Here is a 16,727-nt window from a genome sequence, read left to right as displayed (position 1 = left end):
GCAGTGCATGGCATAGCTAAAGCCAAGGGCTCGTCTGGGAAAGGTCACAGCCTTTCCTGTGCCCTGCCTGTGGATTTGGGACACAAGGTGTGAACAGGCACATTCCAGGTGTGGGGAATCCCAAGGAAAAGTGGGAGGGGTGGCAGGCCATCCCTGGCTCTCTGATGCCAGGGGTGCCAGCCTGTCCCTGACGCCCTGGTGTGTCCCCAGGGGTGGCACCCTGTCCCTGGCTCTCTGATTGAGGGGTGGCATCCTGTCCCTGGCTCTCTGAGGGGTGCCAGCCCATCCCTAGCTCTCTGACTGGCAGGTGCAATCCTGTCCCTGACGTCCTTCTGTGTCCCCAGGGGTGTCACCCTGTCCCTGGCTCTCTGAGGGGTGCCAGCCCATCCCTGGCTCTCCGATCCCAGGGGTGCCACGCTGTCCCTGACTCTGATCCCAGGGGTGCCAGCCTGTCCCTGACATCCTGCTGTGTCCCCAGGAGTGCCAGCCCATCCCTGGCTCTCTGATTGAGGGGTGTCACCCTGTCCCTGACTGTGTGACTGAGGGGTGTCACCCTGTCCCTGACTCTGATCCCAGGGGTGTCACCCTGTCCCTGACGTCCTGCTGTGTCCCCAGGGGTGCCACCCTGTCCCTGGCTCTCTGAGAGGTACCAGCCCATCCCTGGCTCTCTGATTGAGGGGTGCCACCCTGTCCCTGACCCCCGCTGTGTCCGCAGGGGTGTCACCCTGTCCCTGAGTGATCTCGGGGGTGCCACCCTGTCCCTGAGTGATCCCAGGGGTGTCACCCTGTCCCTGAGTGATCCCACAGGTGCCACCCTGTCCCTGAGTGATCCCAGGGGTGCCACCCTGTCCCTGACTCTGATCCCAGGGGTGCCACCCTGTCCCTGAGTGATCCCAGGGGTGTCACCCTGTCCCTGAGTGATCCCAGAGGTGCCACCCTGTCCCTGAGTGATCCCAGAGGTGCCACCCTGTCCCTGGCTCTCTGATCCCAGGGGTGCCACCCTGTCCCTGAGTGATCCCAGGGGTGCCACCCTGTCCCTGACGCCCGCTGTGTCCGCAGGGCCCGGAGGCGCGCGGTGGCTCCAAGACGGGCTCGGCGCGCGCGGGGCAGGCGCAGCGGAACTCCACCAACGCCACCCGCATCCCGGCCAAGACCCCCACGGCCCCCAAGACCCCTCCCAGCTCCGGTAGGTGACGGTGGCAGCGTGTGCTGGGCGCTGGGTGCTGCCGCTGGGCAGTGCCAGGGGTTCATGGCACACCTGGCGCTCTGAGCCCTCCCTCGGTGCCTGTGCTCCTGCAGTCTCCGGTGCGTAGCCGAGGCCAGTTGCTTTGTCCTGTGGGATTTCCTCAAATCTGGAAGATTTAGGCAGCTCCGTTTTTTTTTAAATCCATCTGCTCGTTTTCTCTCTGATGATATTCACAAAGGGCAGGGGCAAGAGGATCAATTCTTCGATTACACGAGTGGAGATTAGCCAATTATGCTCAGAGAAGAAAACCCCAGAAAGCATCAGGCATTGTGAATTTCCATTAAAATGGTGCATTTCACTGGATGTATACGTATATTTCGTACTTAACCAGAGCTGCATAAAACCTTAAATCAATTAATTTTCCAGCTTTATTATGTTTAAGCATCTTTCTCATTCACTAAACAGGCAGAAAGGAGCAGAAAAAGCCACCTCCTGCAGCAGCAAAGACTGAGAAAGGTGATGTTTAAGGGTCTTCTTTTTTTCTTTAATTTCCTTTTCAAATTGGGGACAGTGCTCAGCGATCAGCCTTAGTTAATTGCAGAACATAATTTTGTGAAAGCGCTTCCAAATTTCTGATAGAAAAGTGGTTCTGAGTGTCTTTTGTCTGTAATTCGCCGTGCCACGCTCGGGTGGGGAGTCTTACTGAACGATCCAGGCGGTGGAGACCATCTTCCTTCTGGGATAATTAGGAAATTGCCTTTGAATCGCAGTTTTTGCCTTCAAAACGGAGTAGCAGAGAGCGCAGCCAGCAGCCTCCCCCCGCGCTGGGCTGTTGGGTGGGCTCTGGGACGAGGCAGAGCAGCCCCCAGGGGCAGCAGGGGAGGGGTCCTGACCGGGGCCGTGCTCTGTGCAAACTGCAGGTGAGCAGCCCAAGTCTGGAGACAGAAGCGGTTACAGCAGCCCCGGCTCCCCCGGGACTCCGGGCAGCCGTTCCCGCACCCCCTCTCTGCCCACCCCACCAGCCAGGGAGCCCAAGAAGGTGGCAGTGGTCCGCACGCCCCCCAAGTCGCCGGCCTCCGCCAAGACCCGCGTCCCGCCCGCCGCCGCGCCCATGCCCGACCTGAAGAACGTCAAGTCCAAAATCGGCTCCACCGACAACCTGAAGCACCAGCCCGGAGGTGGCAAGGTAAAAACGCGGGCTCTGCTCCTGCTCTGGGGGGGACGGCGTGTGCTGGAGGCTCCCTCTGGGCTGGCACGGCCTCGCCGGAGCTGCAGCGCTGGGCATGGGCATGGGCAGGGCTCCAGCCTGGCTCCGCTCCTCCTGGAGGGTTTTTGGGGTTGGAATTCCTCGCTCAGCTTGGCCTGCAGTTCCTTGCTCAGCTCATGGAGAGCTCATGGTGAGGATCTCATGAGGGAATGGCATTCCCTGGTGGTGCCAGTGCCCAGCAGGCTGTGAGCTGCAGCCCTGAGGGGTGGCAGGGTCAGGGCTGTGTTTCTCAGTGCCACCCTGTGCCCGCAGCAGGGCACAGCAGGGTCTGTCTGCTCCTTCTGAGGGTCTCGGGCTCGGACCCCACATTTTGCCCACATTGGGGTTTTGGATCCAGCTCTGTTGGCAAGGTTTTGGGTTGTGTTGTGCCACCAGGTGCTACACAGTGCAGGGTGGCACAGCCAGAACTGGTGGCACTTTATCCTTTCAATACTCCCAGAAAAGTTGTTCAATGAGCAAAGTGACCTCTGGGCTTGGGAATGAGGGTCTTGGGTTAAATTCTGCAAGCCTGGCAGGGGACAGTGCCTGTCCTGGGGTGACACTGCGTGTCCTAGGGTGGCATTGGCTGTCCTAAGGGTGGCGCTGCTTGTCCTGGGGGTGGCACTGCCTGTCCTGGGGGTGGCACTGCCTGTTCTAAGGGTGACACTGCCTGTCCTAAGGGTGGCACTGCCTGTTCTAAGGGTAGCACTGCCTGTTCTAAGGGTGGCACTGCTTGTCCTGGGGGTGGCACTGCCTGTCCTGGGGGTGGCACTGCCTGTCCTGGTGTGGCACTGCTTGTCCTAGGGTGACATTGCCTGTCCTAAGGGTGGCACTGCCTGTTCTGAGGGTGGCACTGCCTGTCCTGGGGGTGGCACTGCCTGTCCTAAGGGTGACACTGCCTGTTCTAAGGGTGGCACTGCTTGTCCTGGGGGTGGCACTGCCTGTCCTAAGGGTGGCGTTACGTGTCCTGGGGGTGGCACTGTCTATCCTAAGGGTGGCACTGCCTGGCTGCAGACCTTGCAGAGCCACAGCAAACGTTCCCTGAGTGCTGTGCATGGCATTTTGTGTGAGCAGGTACCTCGGTGGCTCTGGATGCCCCCCTTTGGCACGGGGGGGAGGCTTTGGGCTGGCTCCTCTGCATCCTGGGAAGTGGCAGCCTGCTTCTCCATGGCCTTTCCAGGCATTTCCCACCGTGGCTGGCACGATTCACTGGCTCTGTGCCACCATCCAGGGGGGCTCTGGAGCCTGGGCAGGGCTCTTGGTCATGAGACAGCAGCACATGAGCACAGAGTCCTTTTTTGGGGGGGCTCAGCCCTCCTGCCCACTTAGCACAAGACATGGGTTTTTCTTCCCACCCCCACAGACCCTGCTCTCCAGGGATTTTGGAAGGAACCCTTGTTTACTGGAAAACAGTTAAATTATTTGCTTGTTCTTTTTAAATCCAGCTTTTACAAGTTGCTTTTTTTTTTTTTCCCCCTCTCTGCCTCTCTGTTTGTTGTTGTTGCTGAAAGAGTAAGGACAGCTGAATGTGGGACAATCCCTCGCTCTTTGCAGGGCTGAATGGCTGGATGCTCTGCTGGGGATTCTGCAGAGTGCTCCCAGCAGAAAGGCTGCGGCTGGAGCAGAAGGGGCTGATCCCAGACATTCGATTTGAGGCTCAGAAATGGGTTTGGAGCCTGCTCTCCATGCAGATTCCAGGCTGGGCAGGCAGAGGAACAGCCAGGCCAGGTCTCTGCTGTGCTGCTGCTTGTCTGAGCCCTCGTGCTGTGGCTGCATCACCCCGTGTGGCTCTGGCACAGCTGGGCCCTGATTTGTGGATTAGGTGATGTAAACTGGGACAATCCTGCTGGAGGCACACACCAGCAACCATGGTGCTCCGTGCTGGAGAGCCTGGGCGCTGCAGGGAGCTCTCCTGGCAGAGCAGGCTGGGGCTGGGATGCTGGATGGAGCCCAGGAGCCTGCCCAGCTCTGGGGAAGGTGCCACCAGCAGTGTCTGTGCCCGCGGAGGTGACACTGCTGGGGACTCTCGTGGTGCCTCTCACCTGTGGGCTGTCACCCGCATTTCCACCTGTGGGGGCTGTGCAGGCACTCTGGGCTGTGTGGGGCAGGAGCAGGGGTTGTCTCCACCCTGGGGCTGTCTGGAAGAGCTGCTCAGGTGCCTGAGGTGGCTCCAGGGCAGCTCCCGACACAGCCAGGGGGGGAAACAAGCCCTGGGTGGAGGCAGCTTTGTGAGCACAGAGATCAGCGTGCAGGGAAGGCTCTGGGGCTGCAGAATGTCCTAACAGTGGTGCCCATGTGGCCCCAGCCCTTCCCAGCCCCACTGCCACCCACCAGGGACGTGTTAGGAATGTGCCACAGCACTGGGGTGGGGCTGCATCCCTGGGATGGGGCTGCATCCCTGGCATGGAGCTGCATCCCTGTCCTGGGGCTGCATCCCTGGCATGGAGCTGCATCCCTGGCATGGAGCTGCAACCCTGGGATGGGGCTGCATCCCTGGCATGGAGCTGCAACCCTGGCATGGAGCTGCATCCCTGTCCTGGGGCTGCATCCCTGGCATGGAGCTGCATCCCTGTCCTGGGGCTGCATCCCTGTCCTGGGGCTGCATCCCTGTCCTGGGGCTGCAACCCTGGGATGGGGCTGCATCCCTGGCATGGAGCTGCAACCCTGGGATGGGGCTGCATCCCTGGCATGGAGCTGCATCCCTGGCATGGAGCTGCATCCCTGGCATGGAGCTGCATCCCTGGCAGCATTTCTGGCTTTCTCTTGGCAGCTGTGGAGGGAGTGTGAGTGCAGAGCAGAGCTGGGTGTCCCTTCCCAGTGCTGGACACTCAGCTCCTGCTCCCCAGGATAAATTCTGTTTGCCCAAGGCCGGGTGTGCCTGGCCCAGAAGGGAACTGTGGTACCAGGCATGGAGCTGGAGCTGGGCAGGCGTTTTTCTCTCAGCTCCATCCCTGGTCATTCCACTGGTTGTGCAGGGGCTGTCTGTGATCCCTGCTGGGCTCTCTGGGCCCTGCTGGTGCCCCAGCCCTGCCTCCCAGTGGGTTTGCTGTGCTGCCCATTGAGTTCCTGCTCTGTTCAGTGGAAGGATCCAGGCTGAGCTGTTTGCTGGTGTTTAGCCTGGTACCCAGGGCTGCAGCACTCCCCAGCCTGTCCAGTCTCGAGCTATGACCTGTCCACCTCCACCTTCCCTTTCCAGCCCAGGAACAGACAAATCTGTGCAGCAAGGCAGAGATTTAGGTTTTTCCTTTTTGCTGCTGGCGCTGGAAGGCAGGTTCCTGGTTTTAGGGCTGTAACACATGGTCAAGCTGCAGATGGTCATGTTGTTTCTCACGCTCTTTTCTGGCTACTAAAGGTGCAGATAATTAATAAGAAGCTGGACTTTAGCAGCGTTCAATCCAAGTGTGGCTCAAAGGATAATATCAAACACATCCCGGGCGGAGGCAGTGTGAGTACCTTCACACTTTCAATGCTCTATCTTAGTGCTGATGATAACTGGCATGTTGTGTACACTGAACTGCCAATGCTATCTGCAGTGTCCCTGCCAGCAGATAGCTATTGGTGACGTGCAATGACTCTTTTCTGGCTACCAAAGGTGCAGATAATTAATAAGAAGCTGGACTTTAGCAGCGTTCAATCCAGGTGTGGCTCAAAGGATAATATCAAACACATCCCGGGCGGAGGCAGTGTGAGTACCTTCACACTTTGAATGCTCTGTAATAATCCTGATTTTAGTGGCATGTTGTTACACTAATCACCAATGCTATCTGCAGCCACGCTGCTGTCACATAGCCATTGGGGACGTGCTGTCATTTAACCCCTTAACCCAAAAATGAACCCTAACGAGTCCTGGACATGCCTGCCATGGACAGAACTAACTGCCCCGTGTCCAAACCATGTCTGTAACCAAAGATCCCAGTAACCCCAGGGCTCTGCACTGCCTGGAAGCCTCCTGGGCTGTGGGATGGGCCCTTGGCACTGGGTGATGCAGGAGATGGGTAGGTTTATGAGCAGACCAAGTCCTCATTGCTCAATGTGCTGCTAAATTGGACATGATCCTGCCCAACATGTGAACGTGCCCGTTCCCATCAGGCAAGTATGATCCATGCAAATGTTGAGTTTCTCCTTGCTAATGAATGTGTCCAGCAGCGCCCACGGGGGCTGAGCCTGAAGTATTGTTGAGCTAATTGATTTGAGCACTGGCATTTCCAGCTGTTCCCACATAAATACCAGACTCAGCTTTCAGTTACTGTGCCAGAAACCTGGAGAAACTCCACAGAGGTCGGTGGGTTTACAGTTTGGGTCCAGGAAAGATGCTGGGCTGAGAAAGGCACATCCCTGAGGCCCCAGGCTGTGTCACTGGGGCTTGTGGGGCCTGCTCTGAAGTTCCCCATGGGTTTTCCTTGATCTCTGTGGACGCCCTCCCTGAGAATCTGAGCCTTGCAGAAGGCTTGGCAGGTGAACACAGGGACGCAGCTGGATTTGCAACCTCTGGCTTAAATTTGGGGTCACTCTGCAGCTCCTTCCCAGGCCAGAGGAGCTGCTGTGCAGAGCTCAGAGCCCTGTGAAGCAGTCCCATGGTTGTTCCTGTTCCTTGCTCTGGGCTGCCCAGCGTGAGCTGGGCCAGGAGCTGGTGCTGGCCATGAACCCCCAGTGCTGTGGCTGGTGATGAGCTGGTCCCTCCTTCCCAGAGCTCACACCGTGGGCCTTTGCAGCTGCTCTGGGTTGAGAATTACCTGGATTTTCATCTGGGGGCTGAGATCCCTCCCCAGGCCCTGCCAGAGCTGAAAACCCCACGGGCTCTGTTTGATCTGGCTGCAGCAGCCCTGGGAGCAGCAGGGGCAGTGTCAGGCTGTGCTGGCCCTCCTTGGGAGGGGGCAACAAGAGACCCCAGGGCCTGAAACCCACGGCACAGCCCCTGCCCAGCCATCCCTGCTTCCCTGGCCTTGGTGCCTGGGCTTTGAAGCTGTGGCTGCTCTGCCCAGGGCATGCCTCAGGCAGGAGTTGGCGTTGCTGGCGCTGAGGGTGGCATCCCCAGGTCTCTGGCACTGCTTTCCCAGGCAAACGGCTCTGTTCTCCTTTTTCTTTCCTGCTAAAGTGGGAAGGATCCTTCTCTGCTCGCCAGCAGGATGGGAAGGGATGACAGAGTCCTGTCTGTCACAAAAGGGACTGGGAATGAGAGCACAAAGTTCCATTAATTGCTGATTGCTCATTCTGGCAACGAGAGGACTTTCAGTCCCAGGTCTCAGTGGCGCCTGAATTGCTGAGAGACCCTTCAGGGTCACAGCTGGGATTACAAAGGCCCCAGCTGCCCTTTTTGGGTCTGTTTCCTGCTTTCCAACCAAATCCAGCTCCTCTCCTGCCCAGGTGCATCAAACCTGTGACCTTTCCCTGCGCTGTCCCCACGTCTGTGTCACGGTGTGCTCCCAGACCCTGAGGGGTTGCTTTCCTCCCTCTCTGTCTCCTGTCAAACGTGCCCTTTGGTCTGTGTGAGCAGCAGAGACAAGGCAGGGCAGCAGGGCTCTGTGCCTGGGGCTCTTGCTCCTGTTCCTGGCTCCAGGCTGGGCTCGGGGTTGTTTCTCAGGGCTGTGACAATCACTGAGGGTGCTGGGGCCAGCTGAGGACTGCAGGATGCACCTTCCCCCGGGGCTTTGGTGCTGGGATGGGGAGCGGTGGATCCTGGTGATGATCTGGGGGCTGTTGGGAGGAGCAGCTCCTCTCACAGCTCCCTTTGGTGCTGGCCCATCCTGCTGGGGCTGCTGAGAGCATCACACTGCCGGGGAGCACAGAGAGAGCAGCAGATGCTCCCCGGGGAGGCCAGGCTGTCCCCAGAGCCACCCTGAGCTGTGGATGGTGCCGTTTCTCCTGCCCAGCCCCACTCACCCAGCAGCAGCTGCCCCTCGGGGCTGGGGGAGCCCCCACCAGGCTCCAGGGTGACTTGGGGGGCTCTGGGGGTGTTTTGTCCCCCTTGTCTCCTGCTGCTGCCCTGCGTGTGCCTGCCCCGAGGCTCCTCCCTGCTGTGTGGCTGCTGCCCAGCCCTGCAGCCCCGCGCTGTCCCTGTGTCTGTCCCGTGTCCCCCTGTCCGTGCCACGAGCGCTCTGGGGACGGGGGGGGATCCCTGCAATGCTGGAGCCCAGCTCAGAGACATCGTGGGCAAAGCACAGCAAAACAGGGCTTGAATGTCACAAAATGCTGTTGTGGTTCAATACTTTATAATTGCCATTTTGATTTCTATGATGTCAACTCCAGATATTTAGATTTTGCTTTGCTTTTCTTTTTTTTTTTTTCTTTTAACCCTTATTTCCATTACAGCATTTTTCAGAAATGCATATTTTGGTCACTCTTTTGAAAGTTCTGTGCACATTGATCATTTCTGTTCTTTCAGTTTTTGTGGACATAAGCTTTATGTTTTACACCAGAAAAGGTATTTATTTTTTACGTTTTTCTCTCTGGTATATCTCCTCCTTTTGGATGATGTGTATGCAAATCTTAAATTAATTACCACTCCACTTTCTCTCTCACTTCGAGCACTTAAAAATTGCCTCTACTCCCCCCTCTGTGGAGAGGTGATGTCGTGCATGCTGACATGTTAAGAGGCTCCTGCACACGGGCATTAATGATCTCCCATTTCTGATGGCAGTTTCTTTGGTGTCATTAATCCTCCCGGGGCTGGAGCTGTCCTTTCCCTCCAATCCAGCTCAGGTGCTGCTGTGTGTTGTGCTCCCCCTCCCCAGCTGCCCGTGCTGGCCACCAGCTCATCCCCTTCTCCTCTCTCCCACGGGCAGGTGCAAATCGTTTACAAGCCAGTGGACCTGAGCCATGTGACATCCAAATGTGGTTCCCTGGGCAACATCCACCACAAACCAGGTACCCCTGGGGCTCAGGGGGGTGTGAGAGGGGCACAGGGCTGGGCAGGGGCACAGGGGGTGAGGGAGGCAGTGACTGCAGCACCCCAGTGAGCCCTGCAGTGCTGGGTGCTGCCCCAGCTCCTGAGCCACCTCTCACCCCTCTCCTGCAGGTGGTGGCCAGGTGGAGGTGAAATCTGAGAAACTGGACTTCAAAGATAAGGTGCAGTCGAAAATCGGGTCCCTAGATAACATCAGCCACGTCCCTGGAGGAGGCAATAAAAAGGTAAAGGGGCCCTGGGGACAGGTGTGTGCTGCTGTGGGTGTGAGGGGACAGGGGACAGAGTGGTGACGCTGCCCAGGATGGCCCCTGAGTGAGCACCAGCCAGGGGCAGCCTCTGCTGTGGTTTCCTGCTCTCTCTGCTGCCTCTCAAGATTTTTGTGTCTCAAACCCTTCCCACCAAGTGTCACCACCAGCCAGTCCCATGCTGTGCTGCTGCTGCTGTGACACAGAGCTGGCAGCTGCAGAGGTGCAGCATTAAAGGCTCAGCTTTATTTAGAGCAGGTGACTTTGCTGCAAACTGGCCCTTCAGGAGGTGATTTCTCCCTCCTGACCCAGGGCTCTGTGAAGGGAGGGAGTGTTTGGGGGATTAAATGGAGAGACAAAAGGCACTCGGGTCAGGGAGGTGAGCTGGGGCTGAGCTGTTCCCACCCAGGCTTTGATGGTGACTTCAGTGAGTCTTGGCCAAGCAAAGCAGCCCCACAGCCGGGCTTCAAGGCCACCGAGTCCCCAGCAGCCAGGGGGTGAGGACATCAGGTGAGCACAGAGCTGAGATCCAGCCTGGCCACACGCAGGGTTCAGCTTCCCCGGGGAAAAGCGGGTTTTGTCTTGCTTGTTTTTGCAGCACTTTTGTCTCAATGGGAGGGGAAGGTTCTGTTTCAGCTCCCGTATTTTGGCACTTTGTTCTTGGCCACGTGTTCTCTGTGCAGCTCCAGCTCTCACGTCCAGCTGGCCTCTGACTGCGGGACCGCTTGACTTCCTTACCCTTCTCTCTGCCGTGCATCAGCTCCCCTGTGCTTCACTGAGCCTTTTGCATCGGTTTTGTGATCCAATGATGGCTCTGTCGCATCCTGCCACATTCACTGGGCCATAGTTTGAAGAACTTGCCCTCTGCAGGGGAGTTTTTTGAGTTTCTTGGCAAGGCTTTGACCCAGCAAAGCCTGCTCCTCCCCTGCCTAAACCTGGAGGAGGTTCTGGGTGTGACTGAGTGCAGCTGCAGCTCTGCTGCCCCTTTCCCATGTCCCCAAGCCCCCTCCTTGCTCTGTGACACACAGATCCACACTGGGACTCACAGTCCACAGATCTTTGGGCTGAGCTCTGGTTCCTGTGCTGGGTGTGCCGTGAGGAGCTGGGTGCTCTGTGCTCTGCCCAAGTCCCTGTGCTCTCCTCTGCTGTTCCTGGAGTTTTCCTCCCTGGCTCCAAAGGCAGCCACTCTTCTTTCTATGAGTCAGTGAATGGCCCTGTTTTTCAGATCTTTTTCTCCCCAGTTTTCTATTTCTTTTCTATATTTTTTGTCTTTTTCCTTCTGGCTGGCATTTCTTGGATCATGGTTTTTGTTGCTGATGCATTTTTTGCCCCCCACTGCCCTGGGTGGGTTTCTTCACCTATAGAGAGAGAAAGGCAAGGAAGACAAGACCTGGACCCCGAGCCCAGACCCCGCTGGGCTCCAGGCCCTGGTGCTGGAGCCACTCAGCCCCATGGAGAGCCAGCCCCCAGCCTTGCACTCGGCTGGGGAGGGCACCTGTAAGTAGCAAACCAGATCCAGGTCAGCGGGAGAGGGGTTTGGCTCCTGGGAGCAGCTCCGTGGGCTGAGGGGGAGCTTCATGTGCCACGTGCCCCCATGATCTCTGCCAGGGGAGTGGGAGCAGCCCAGGTTGTGCCCTCTGGAGCCAGGACCTTGCCTGGGGAGGATTTGGCAGCATCCAGGTGCTCAGGTCCTGCTGTCGTGGGGAGGATTTGGCAGCATCCAGGTGCTCAGGTCCCGCTGTCGTGGGGAGGATTTGGCAGCATCCAGGTGCTCAGGTCCCGCTGTCGTGGGGAGGATTTGGCAGCATCCAGGTGCTCAGGTCCTGCTGTCCCCTCTGGTGCCACACCGAGGCCTAGGGCACTGGAAACACTGAGCTCTGCTGCCACCTCTCAGCAGCCGTGTCTGAGTGCACACCTGGCAGGTCCCCCTGTCCCCTGGCCATGCCCCTGACCACCCTCCTCTCCCTCACAGATTGAGACTCACAAGCTGACCTTCCGCGAGAACGCCAAAGCCAAGACCGACCACGGCGCCGAAATCGTCTACAAGTCCCCGACCATCTCCGGAGATGCCTCCCCGCGCCGCCTTAGCAACGTCTCCTCCACCGGCAGCATCAACCTGGTGGACTCCCCCCAGCTGGCCACGCTAGCCGACGAGGTGTCCGCCTCGCTGGCCAAGCAGGGCTTGTGATCGCGGCGCGGCGGCCACCAGGAGAGAAGACGAGGAAAGGAAACGAAAAAGAAAAGAAACAAAAATAATAATCTGGCCTTCTTCCTCTGTTCCTTTTACAGCTGCTTCCCCGTCCCTAACTGGTTAATGATTTAACCTGCTTTTACTGTTCATTCAGCTCTAGCTCCAGGACTTCAAAATCAGTGACACTATGAGGTACAAAACCTCCTCTCCCCCTGCTCCTCGGAGCGCACAGCCCGTCCCGTCGCGTCCCCGCGCTGCCCCCGCTCCTGCCCTCGCTGTCCCAGCCCTGCCCGGGGCCCCGGCGAGGCGGGGAGGGGGCCCGAGGGGCGGCCACAGCAGCCCGGGGCAGCGGGTGGCGCTCCCGGGACGGGGCTGTGACCCGGCCCAGCCCGTGTCCCGCCGCTGGCCAGGGCTGCGGGGAGGCGCCCTCCCTCCCTGCCTGCCTCCTCCCCGCGTTAAATTTGCCTGCTGATTTGGAAGAAACCTTTTGTTTTTATTTCCGAAAGCCGAGATGTGTATGAAGATAACGGCCAGGTACCCCCTAACCCGCTCTCAGCTCCGGCAGCTGGAGTCCCGGCGAGGCCGGGTGCCCGCTCCGAGGGGCCCCGGGCGGCCGTTCCCCTCTCCGTGGCTGTGCTGGAACCGCTGAGTGGATGAGTAGAGGCTTTTCCCCATTCCTTTGGCAGCCCCTCGTGTCGTAGAGTAGATTTGTCTGTATATGCTTGGACCGTGCCAGGGTGATTGTTTTCATAAACGAGCATGTGTTTGAAAAATAAATGCTGTAAGTAGTTTTGAGCTGCCCCGCGCCGGCTCCGGCCGTGCCCAGCCCCGGTGCCGCAGGAGGAGCCCGGCACCGCATGTCTGCCGGAGGAGGGGCACCCACAGCGCCAGGGCTGGGATGGCTCCTGGATATGGGTGCAGCTTGTGACATTTTTGGGTTGTTCTTTTTCTTTCCCTGCAAGGTCAGCTCAGCGATGGCGGAGGTGGCAGCTCCATGGCTCTGCTGTGCCGGTGGCAGCGGTGAGACCCCGGCAGGACGCGGGGGAGGCGGCAGCAGCTGCCCCGGCCCGGGGCCAGCGGCTGCTCCCTGGCACTGAAGCCCCTTTGCGGGCGCTCCCCGGTGCGAGTTGGCAGCATCTCACCCCTCACACAGCACTGACCGCCCCAGCACACTCGGGGACAGGAGCCACTCGAGTTATTGCTTTGGCTGCTCCTGTTCCTGTGGCTCCCTGGGAGCACGAGGGGTCCCGTGGCTGTCCCTGCCTGCCCCTTCCCTCTACAACCAAAGAGGCCGAGATGCCACCAGAGCAGCTGTGTGTCCTCCTGCCCTGTCCTCCTGTCTCCCCCAGGGGCCCCAGCCGAGCTCTGGGGGTTCAGCTGGAGCTGGGAGGGCAGAGGGGCCCCTGCACCCCGGGCTGTGCTGCAGGGAAAGCCGTGCTTTCCCAGCAAGGGCTGCAATCCTGGTCCGACAGGGCTGGCGGGGGGTCAGGGCCCCTGGTTGTCCTTGGGGTGGTGGCTGGGTGCCACCGAGGCTGCCAGAGCAGCTGTTCCTGGGCAGAGCAGCAACTCCTCCCCGGACAGGACCTGTGTGAGCTGTGAACCCCCTGTTGCCCCTGTCCCTCTGCAGGGCTGGGCTCCCGCAGGCCTGGCTGTGGATGGACGTGGTCTGGGGGGTCCAACCCTTCTCTGTGCAGCCCCAGGAGCTGCTTTGTTGCTGGGGAGAGGCTGGTCCAGCAGCACCATCGTGTCCAGCTTGTCACTCGCTCCGTTCACTTGACTCCATGATTGTAAGACTCTGTGCTCCGTCCCTGACTCTGTAGCGCTGTAGGAGCCGCCGCGCTTTTTGTCCTTTGTAGAACGAGCAAGTTGGGAGAACCCTCAAAGCATCACCTCCTTACCCCTCTGGGCTGCAGGACGGGGTAGCTGAGCTCGCCCGTCCTGCGCCACCCCTGTCCCCTCTGTGCAGCCCCTGAGGGACACCAGCACCCAGGCTGGGATGGCCTCGGTGTGCAGTGAGCAGCCCCTTCCCACTCTGAGTGTCCTCAGCCCCGCTCTTGTTCCCCCCGGGGGCTGTGGGGAGCCAGGACAGCCCTTTACAGCCACCACGTCACCCGCTGTCCCCTCCAGCAGCCCGAGCCACGTCCCCTGCCCCAACCCTGCCTTCAGACCCAGGCCCGAGGCTCCGGCGAGCAGCCGGACACAACCCGACCCCCGGCGTTTCCTTTACTCCACACACATCTTGGGTCTGAAAAGGGTTAAAACCGGCACTGATTTAAAACAAAACAAAACAAAACAAAACAAATCGTATTTCTGCACTCCAAAAGATTCTGCGTGTTAGCCAAGGTCGGTGCCAGCCTGTGTGGTGTTGGCAGCCCCGTGCCCCCCGCGCCGCGCCGGGGAGGGGAGGGAAGGTTTGATCTCAGCGTATCATTCTAGCTTAGCTTCTGTCTGTGGGTGTCCATAGTGTATCGTGTGTTTAACAACTGGTTTACACTGTTGCCGTAAAAGTGAATTTGGAAATAAAGTCATTACTACGATAATGGTAATTGGCACCTCTTTTGCATGGGGGGATGTGGGGTGGGGGATCCATCCACAGAGTCATCGACAGGGGCAGGGATTGGGTTCCAATTTTTTACTTTTTAAGCTCCCACACTTCTGCCTGCTGGAGCCAGAAAGGACATAACAGTGCTTCCCTGGAGGAGAACCAGCAGCACCCAGTTAACCCCAGAAATGTAAAATAACTCCCAATCCCAGAATTGTAAAATAACATCACACAGCAAAAAAGAGGCCACTGAAACGCAGGAGGGAAGCAGTTGATCTGAGTGCACTGAGGGCCCCTTCCCTGTCCCAGCCCAGCGTTTCACACTCATCAAATGGAATATTACATTTTAATTTTTTTTTTAATCTTTTCTTCTTTTTTTTTTTTTTATAAGCACATTTGTGCTTTGCCAACAGAATCAAGACATTAACAAAGATCAGCTTCTCGGAAGAAAAGCATTTCTATATAACAAGGACATTACACAGCTCAAAGCAGGAAAAGAAAATATTTACAAAATACAAGGTGGGTTTTTTTTTTGTGTAGTTTTTATAATGCTAAAAGGGTTATTCAGAATTTTCAACCTTATAAATAGAAAAGCACTTCTGCAGAGGGATATGGTAGCGCCGTTGTCTGTTGGGTTTTTGTTTTAAAGAAACAATGACGGATCCTTTAACCTAGAACAGAACCAAAACCACGAGATCATGTTGAAAATTGTGAAAACCCCGACCATGAAGCAGTTCAGCGACTATTCCTTTACGATTACAAAATGGAAAAAAAAAAAAAAAAAAAGTCCTTTGTATTTTTTTTTCCCGTTTTTTTTTTTTTTTTTTTTTGGTGATGTGATTATACATAAGACAGGCACAATGCTAGCAACAGGACAGGGCCCAGGAGCCACACCGTCGGGAGCGGGAAGCGTGACACGGGGACGGTGCGCGGGGTCCGGGATCGCTGCGGGTGCGGAACCGGGCGGGAGGGGACGGGGAGGAACAACGAACTGGGCTCAAACTCAAAGACCTGTCAGGAGGGGGCACGGCGGGCGCCCCGAAATGAAACGGAACCGGCACCGGAGCTGGGACGGTGCGGGAGTGGAGCGAAGCTGTGGTGACCCCGATCCCCCACCAGGAGCTGCCTCCATCCTTCCCTCTCTGCGCCCTCGTCTGACACAAACCCACCTGCGGGACCCCCGGCCCGGCCTCGCTCACAGCTCCCCCAGCCCCACCCCAAAGGGCATCATCCAAGTGCTCCGGGAATTCTGCTCCTGCTCAAAGCATCGGGGGCTCCTCCCCTCCCTGCCCTCGCCACACGCCCGGTGTGCACAAGGTGCTTCCCCCCAACTCCCACCCCTGCCATGCCAAGCTGAGTGTGGAGCAGCCACAAGGTCCCTCCTTTCCCCCTGCCAGGAATGCAGCCAGAGCCAGGCTGCTCCAAACCAGGGGAGAAGGAAAGGGAGAGGTGTCCCCAGGGGCAGAGCGAGGACCAGGGAGGGACAGAATCCCCCCCTTTGGATACCTGGAACTACAACCTGGGGCAGGAAAACGCAGGAGGGTGAAGTGCAGGTGGGCACTCTGCAGGTGAGGACAGCCAGACAGTGAAGGTTGCAATCCCAAGACATCACTTTTCACCATTAATTTCACTCCACTAAAACCTTTCAGGGTGGGGGGAGTGGGTTAAGAGAAAACGACACCCTTTTGGTGGGAAAAACTATCCCTGAAATCTGCTAGTCAGCTAAATCCTGTGCTCTAGTTTTATACACCTAAAGGAGGGAGGAAAAGGGAGGGGGTCTGGTGGGCTGCTCCCCTCCCGAGGCTTCACTCCGCTGGGAGGAATCTGGGGGCTCATTCATGTGACGAGGAAACATGGAGAAGGAAAAAAAAAAAAAAAAGAAACAAAAAAAAAGAAAAGAAAAAAAAAAAAAGAAAACAACAGTTTCTAAACTCCTTAAATTCACTAAAAACTGTGAAAATTCCCGGCAGGATGTTTGAATATCAAACGCAGATTTTGGAAGCTTTAATGCCAAGAGTTAGTTCTGTGTGTTGGTTTGCTCATGTCTCCCGTGTGTCTCTATCTGTGCGCTGGCCGCAGGACTGCGGAGCAGGAGGAGGAGGAGGAAGAGGAGGAAGAGGAGGAGGAGGAGGAGGAGGAGGGGGGGGCCAGCGGGGCTCGGCTCTTGAGGCTGGGCAGGCTGGGCGAAGCCGAAGTGCCATCGCATTCCCGGGAGGATTTGCTGCCCGACGTGCGGCGGGTGCAGCGCGAGAGCCGGTCCTGGGGGTCGGGCTGCTCCTCGCACTCCGTCCGGGGGTCGTACGAGAGCGGGAAGGTGCGGCGCTCCCAGGGCTGCACGGCCTGCGGGAGGGAGAGAGGAGTCACGGAAAATCCCCGGAAAATCCCCAAAAGCTGCGTGCCCTCACTCCCCGCA

General features: G+C 57.9%; 2 protein-coding genes across 7 annotated transcripts in view; one reads left to right on the top strand and one right to left on the bottom strand.

Moving 5' to 3' along the window:
- MAPT (microtubule associated protein tau) overlaps window positions 1–14,312 on the top strand; it is a 43,281-nt gene extending 28,969 nt beyond the window's left edge. For 3 of the 6 annotated variants that reach the window (XM_058820386.1, XM_058820385.1, XM_058820382.1), the window contains 8 exons: window positions 1,060–1,186; window positions 1,652–1,702; window positions 2,107–2,372; window positions 5,785–5,877; window positions 6,025–6,117; window positions 9,215–9,296; window positions 9,448–9,560; window positions 11,554–14,312. In XM_058820386.1, coding sequence (XP_058676369.1) covers window positions 1,060–1,186; window positions 1,652–1,702; window positions 2,107–2,372; window positions 5,785–5,877; window positions 6,025–6,117; window positions 9,215–9,296; window positions 9,448–9,560; window positions 11,554–11,769 — 1,041 coding nt within the window. In that variant the 3' untranslated portion in view covers window positions 11,770–14,312. Of the gene's footprint in view, window positions 1–1,059; window positions 1,187–1,651; window positions 1,703–2,106; window positions 2,373–5,784; window positions 5,878–6,024; window positions 6,118–9,214; window positions 9,297–9,447; window positions 9,561–10,945; window positions 11,079–11,553 lie in introns of all 6 variants that reach the window. The other 3 variants (XM_058820387.1, XM_058820384.1, XM_058820383.1) reach the window with 2 other exon arrangements.
- Window positions 14,313–16,372: 2,060 nt separating this feature from the next.
- The window catches only part of KANSL1 (KAT8 regulatory NSL complex subunit 1), a 67,484-nt gene continuing 67,129 nt past the window's right edge, over window positions 16,373–16,727 (bottom strand). The window contains exon 15 of the mRNA XM_058820368.1: window positions 16,373–16,654. Within this exon, the coding sequence (XP_058676351.1) occupies window positions 16,373–16,654 (282 nt within the window). The remainder of the gene's footprint in view (window positions 16,655–16,727) is intronic.

Source organism: Ammospiza caudacuta, chromosome 27 (assembly GCF_027887145.1).
Source record: "Ammospiza caudacuta isolate bAmmCau1 chromosome 27, bAmmCau1.pri, whole genome shotgun sequence".
Classification (NCBI taxonomy): domain Eukaryota; kingdom Metazoa; phylum Chordata; class Aves; order Passeriformes; family Passerellidae; genus Ammospiza; species Ammospiza caudacuta.
This window is presented reverse-complemented; position numbering and strand designations above follow the sequence as displayed.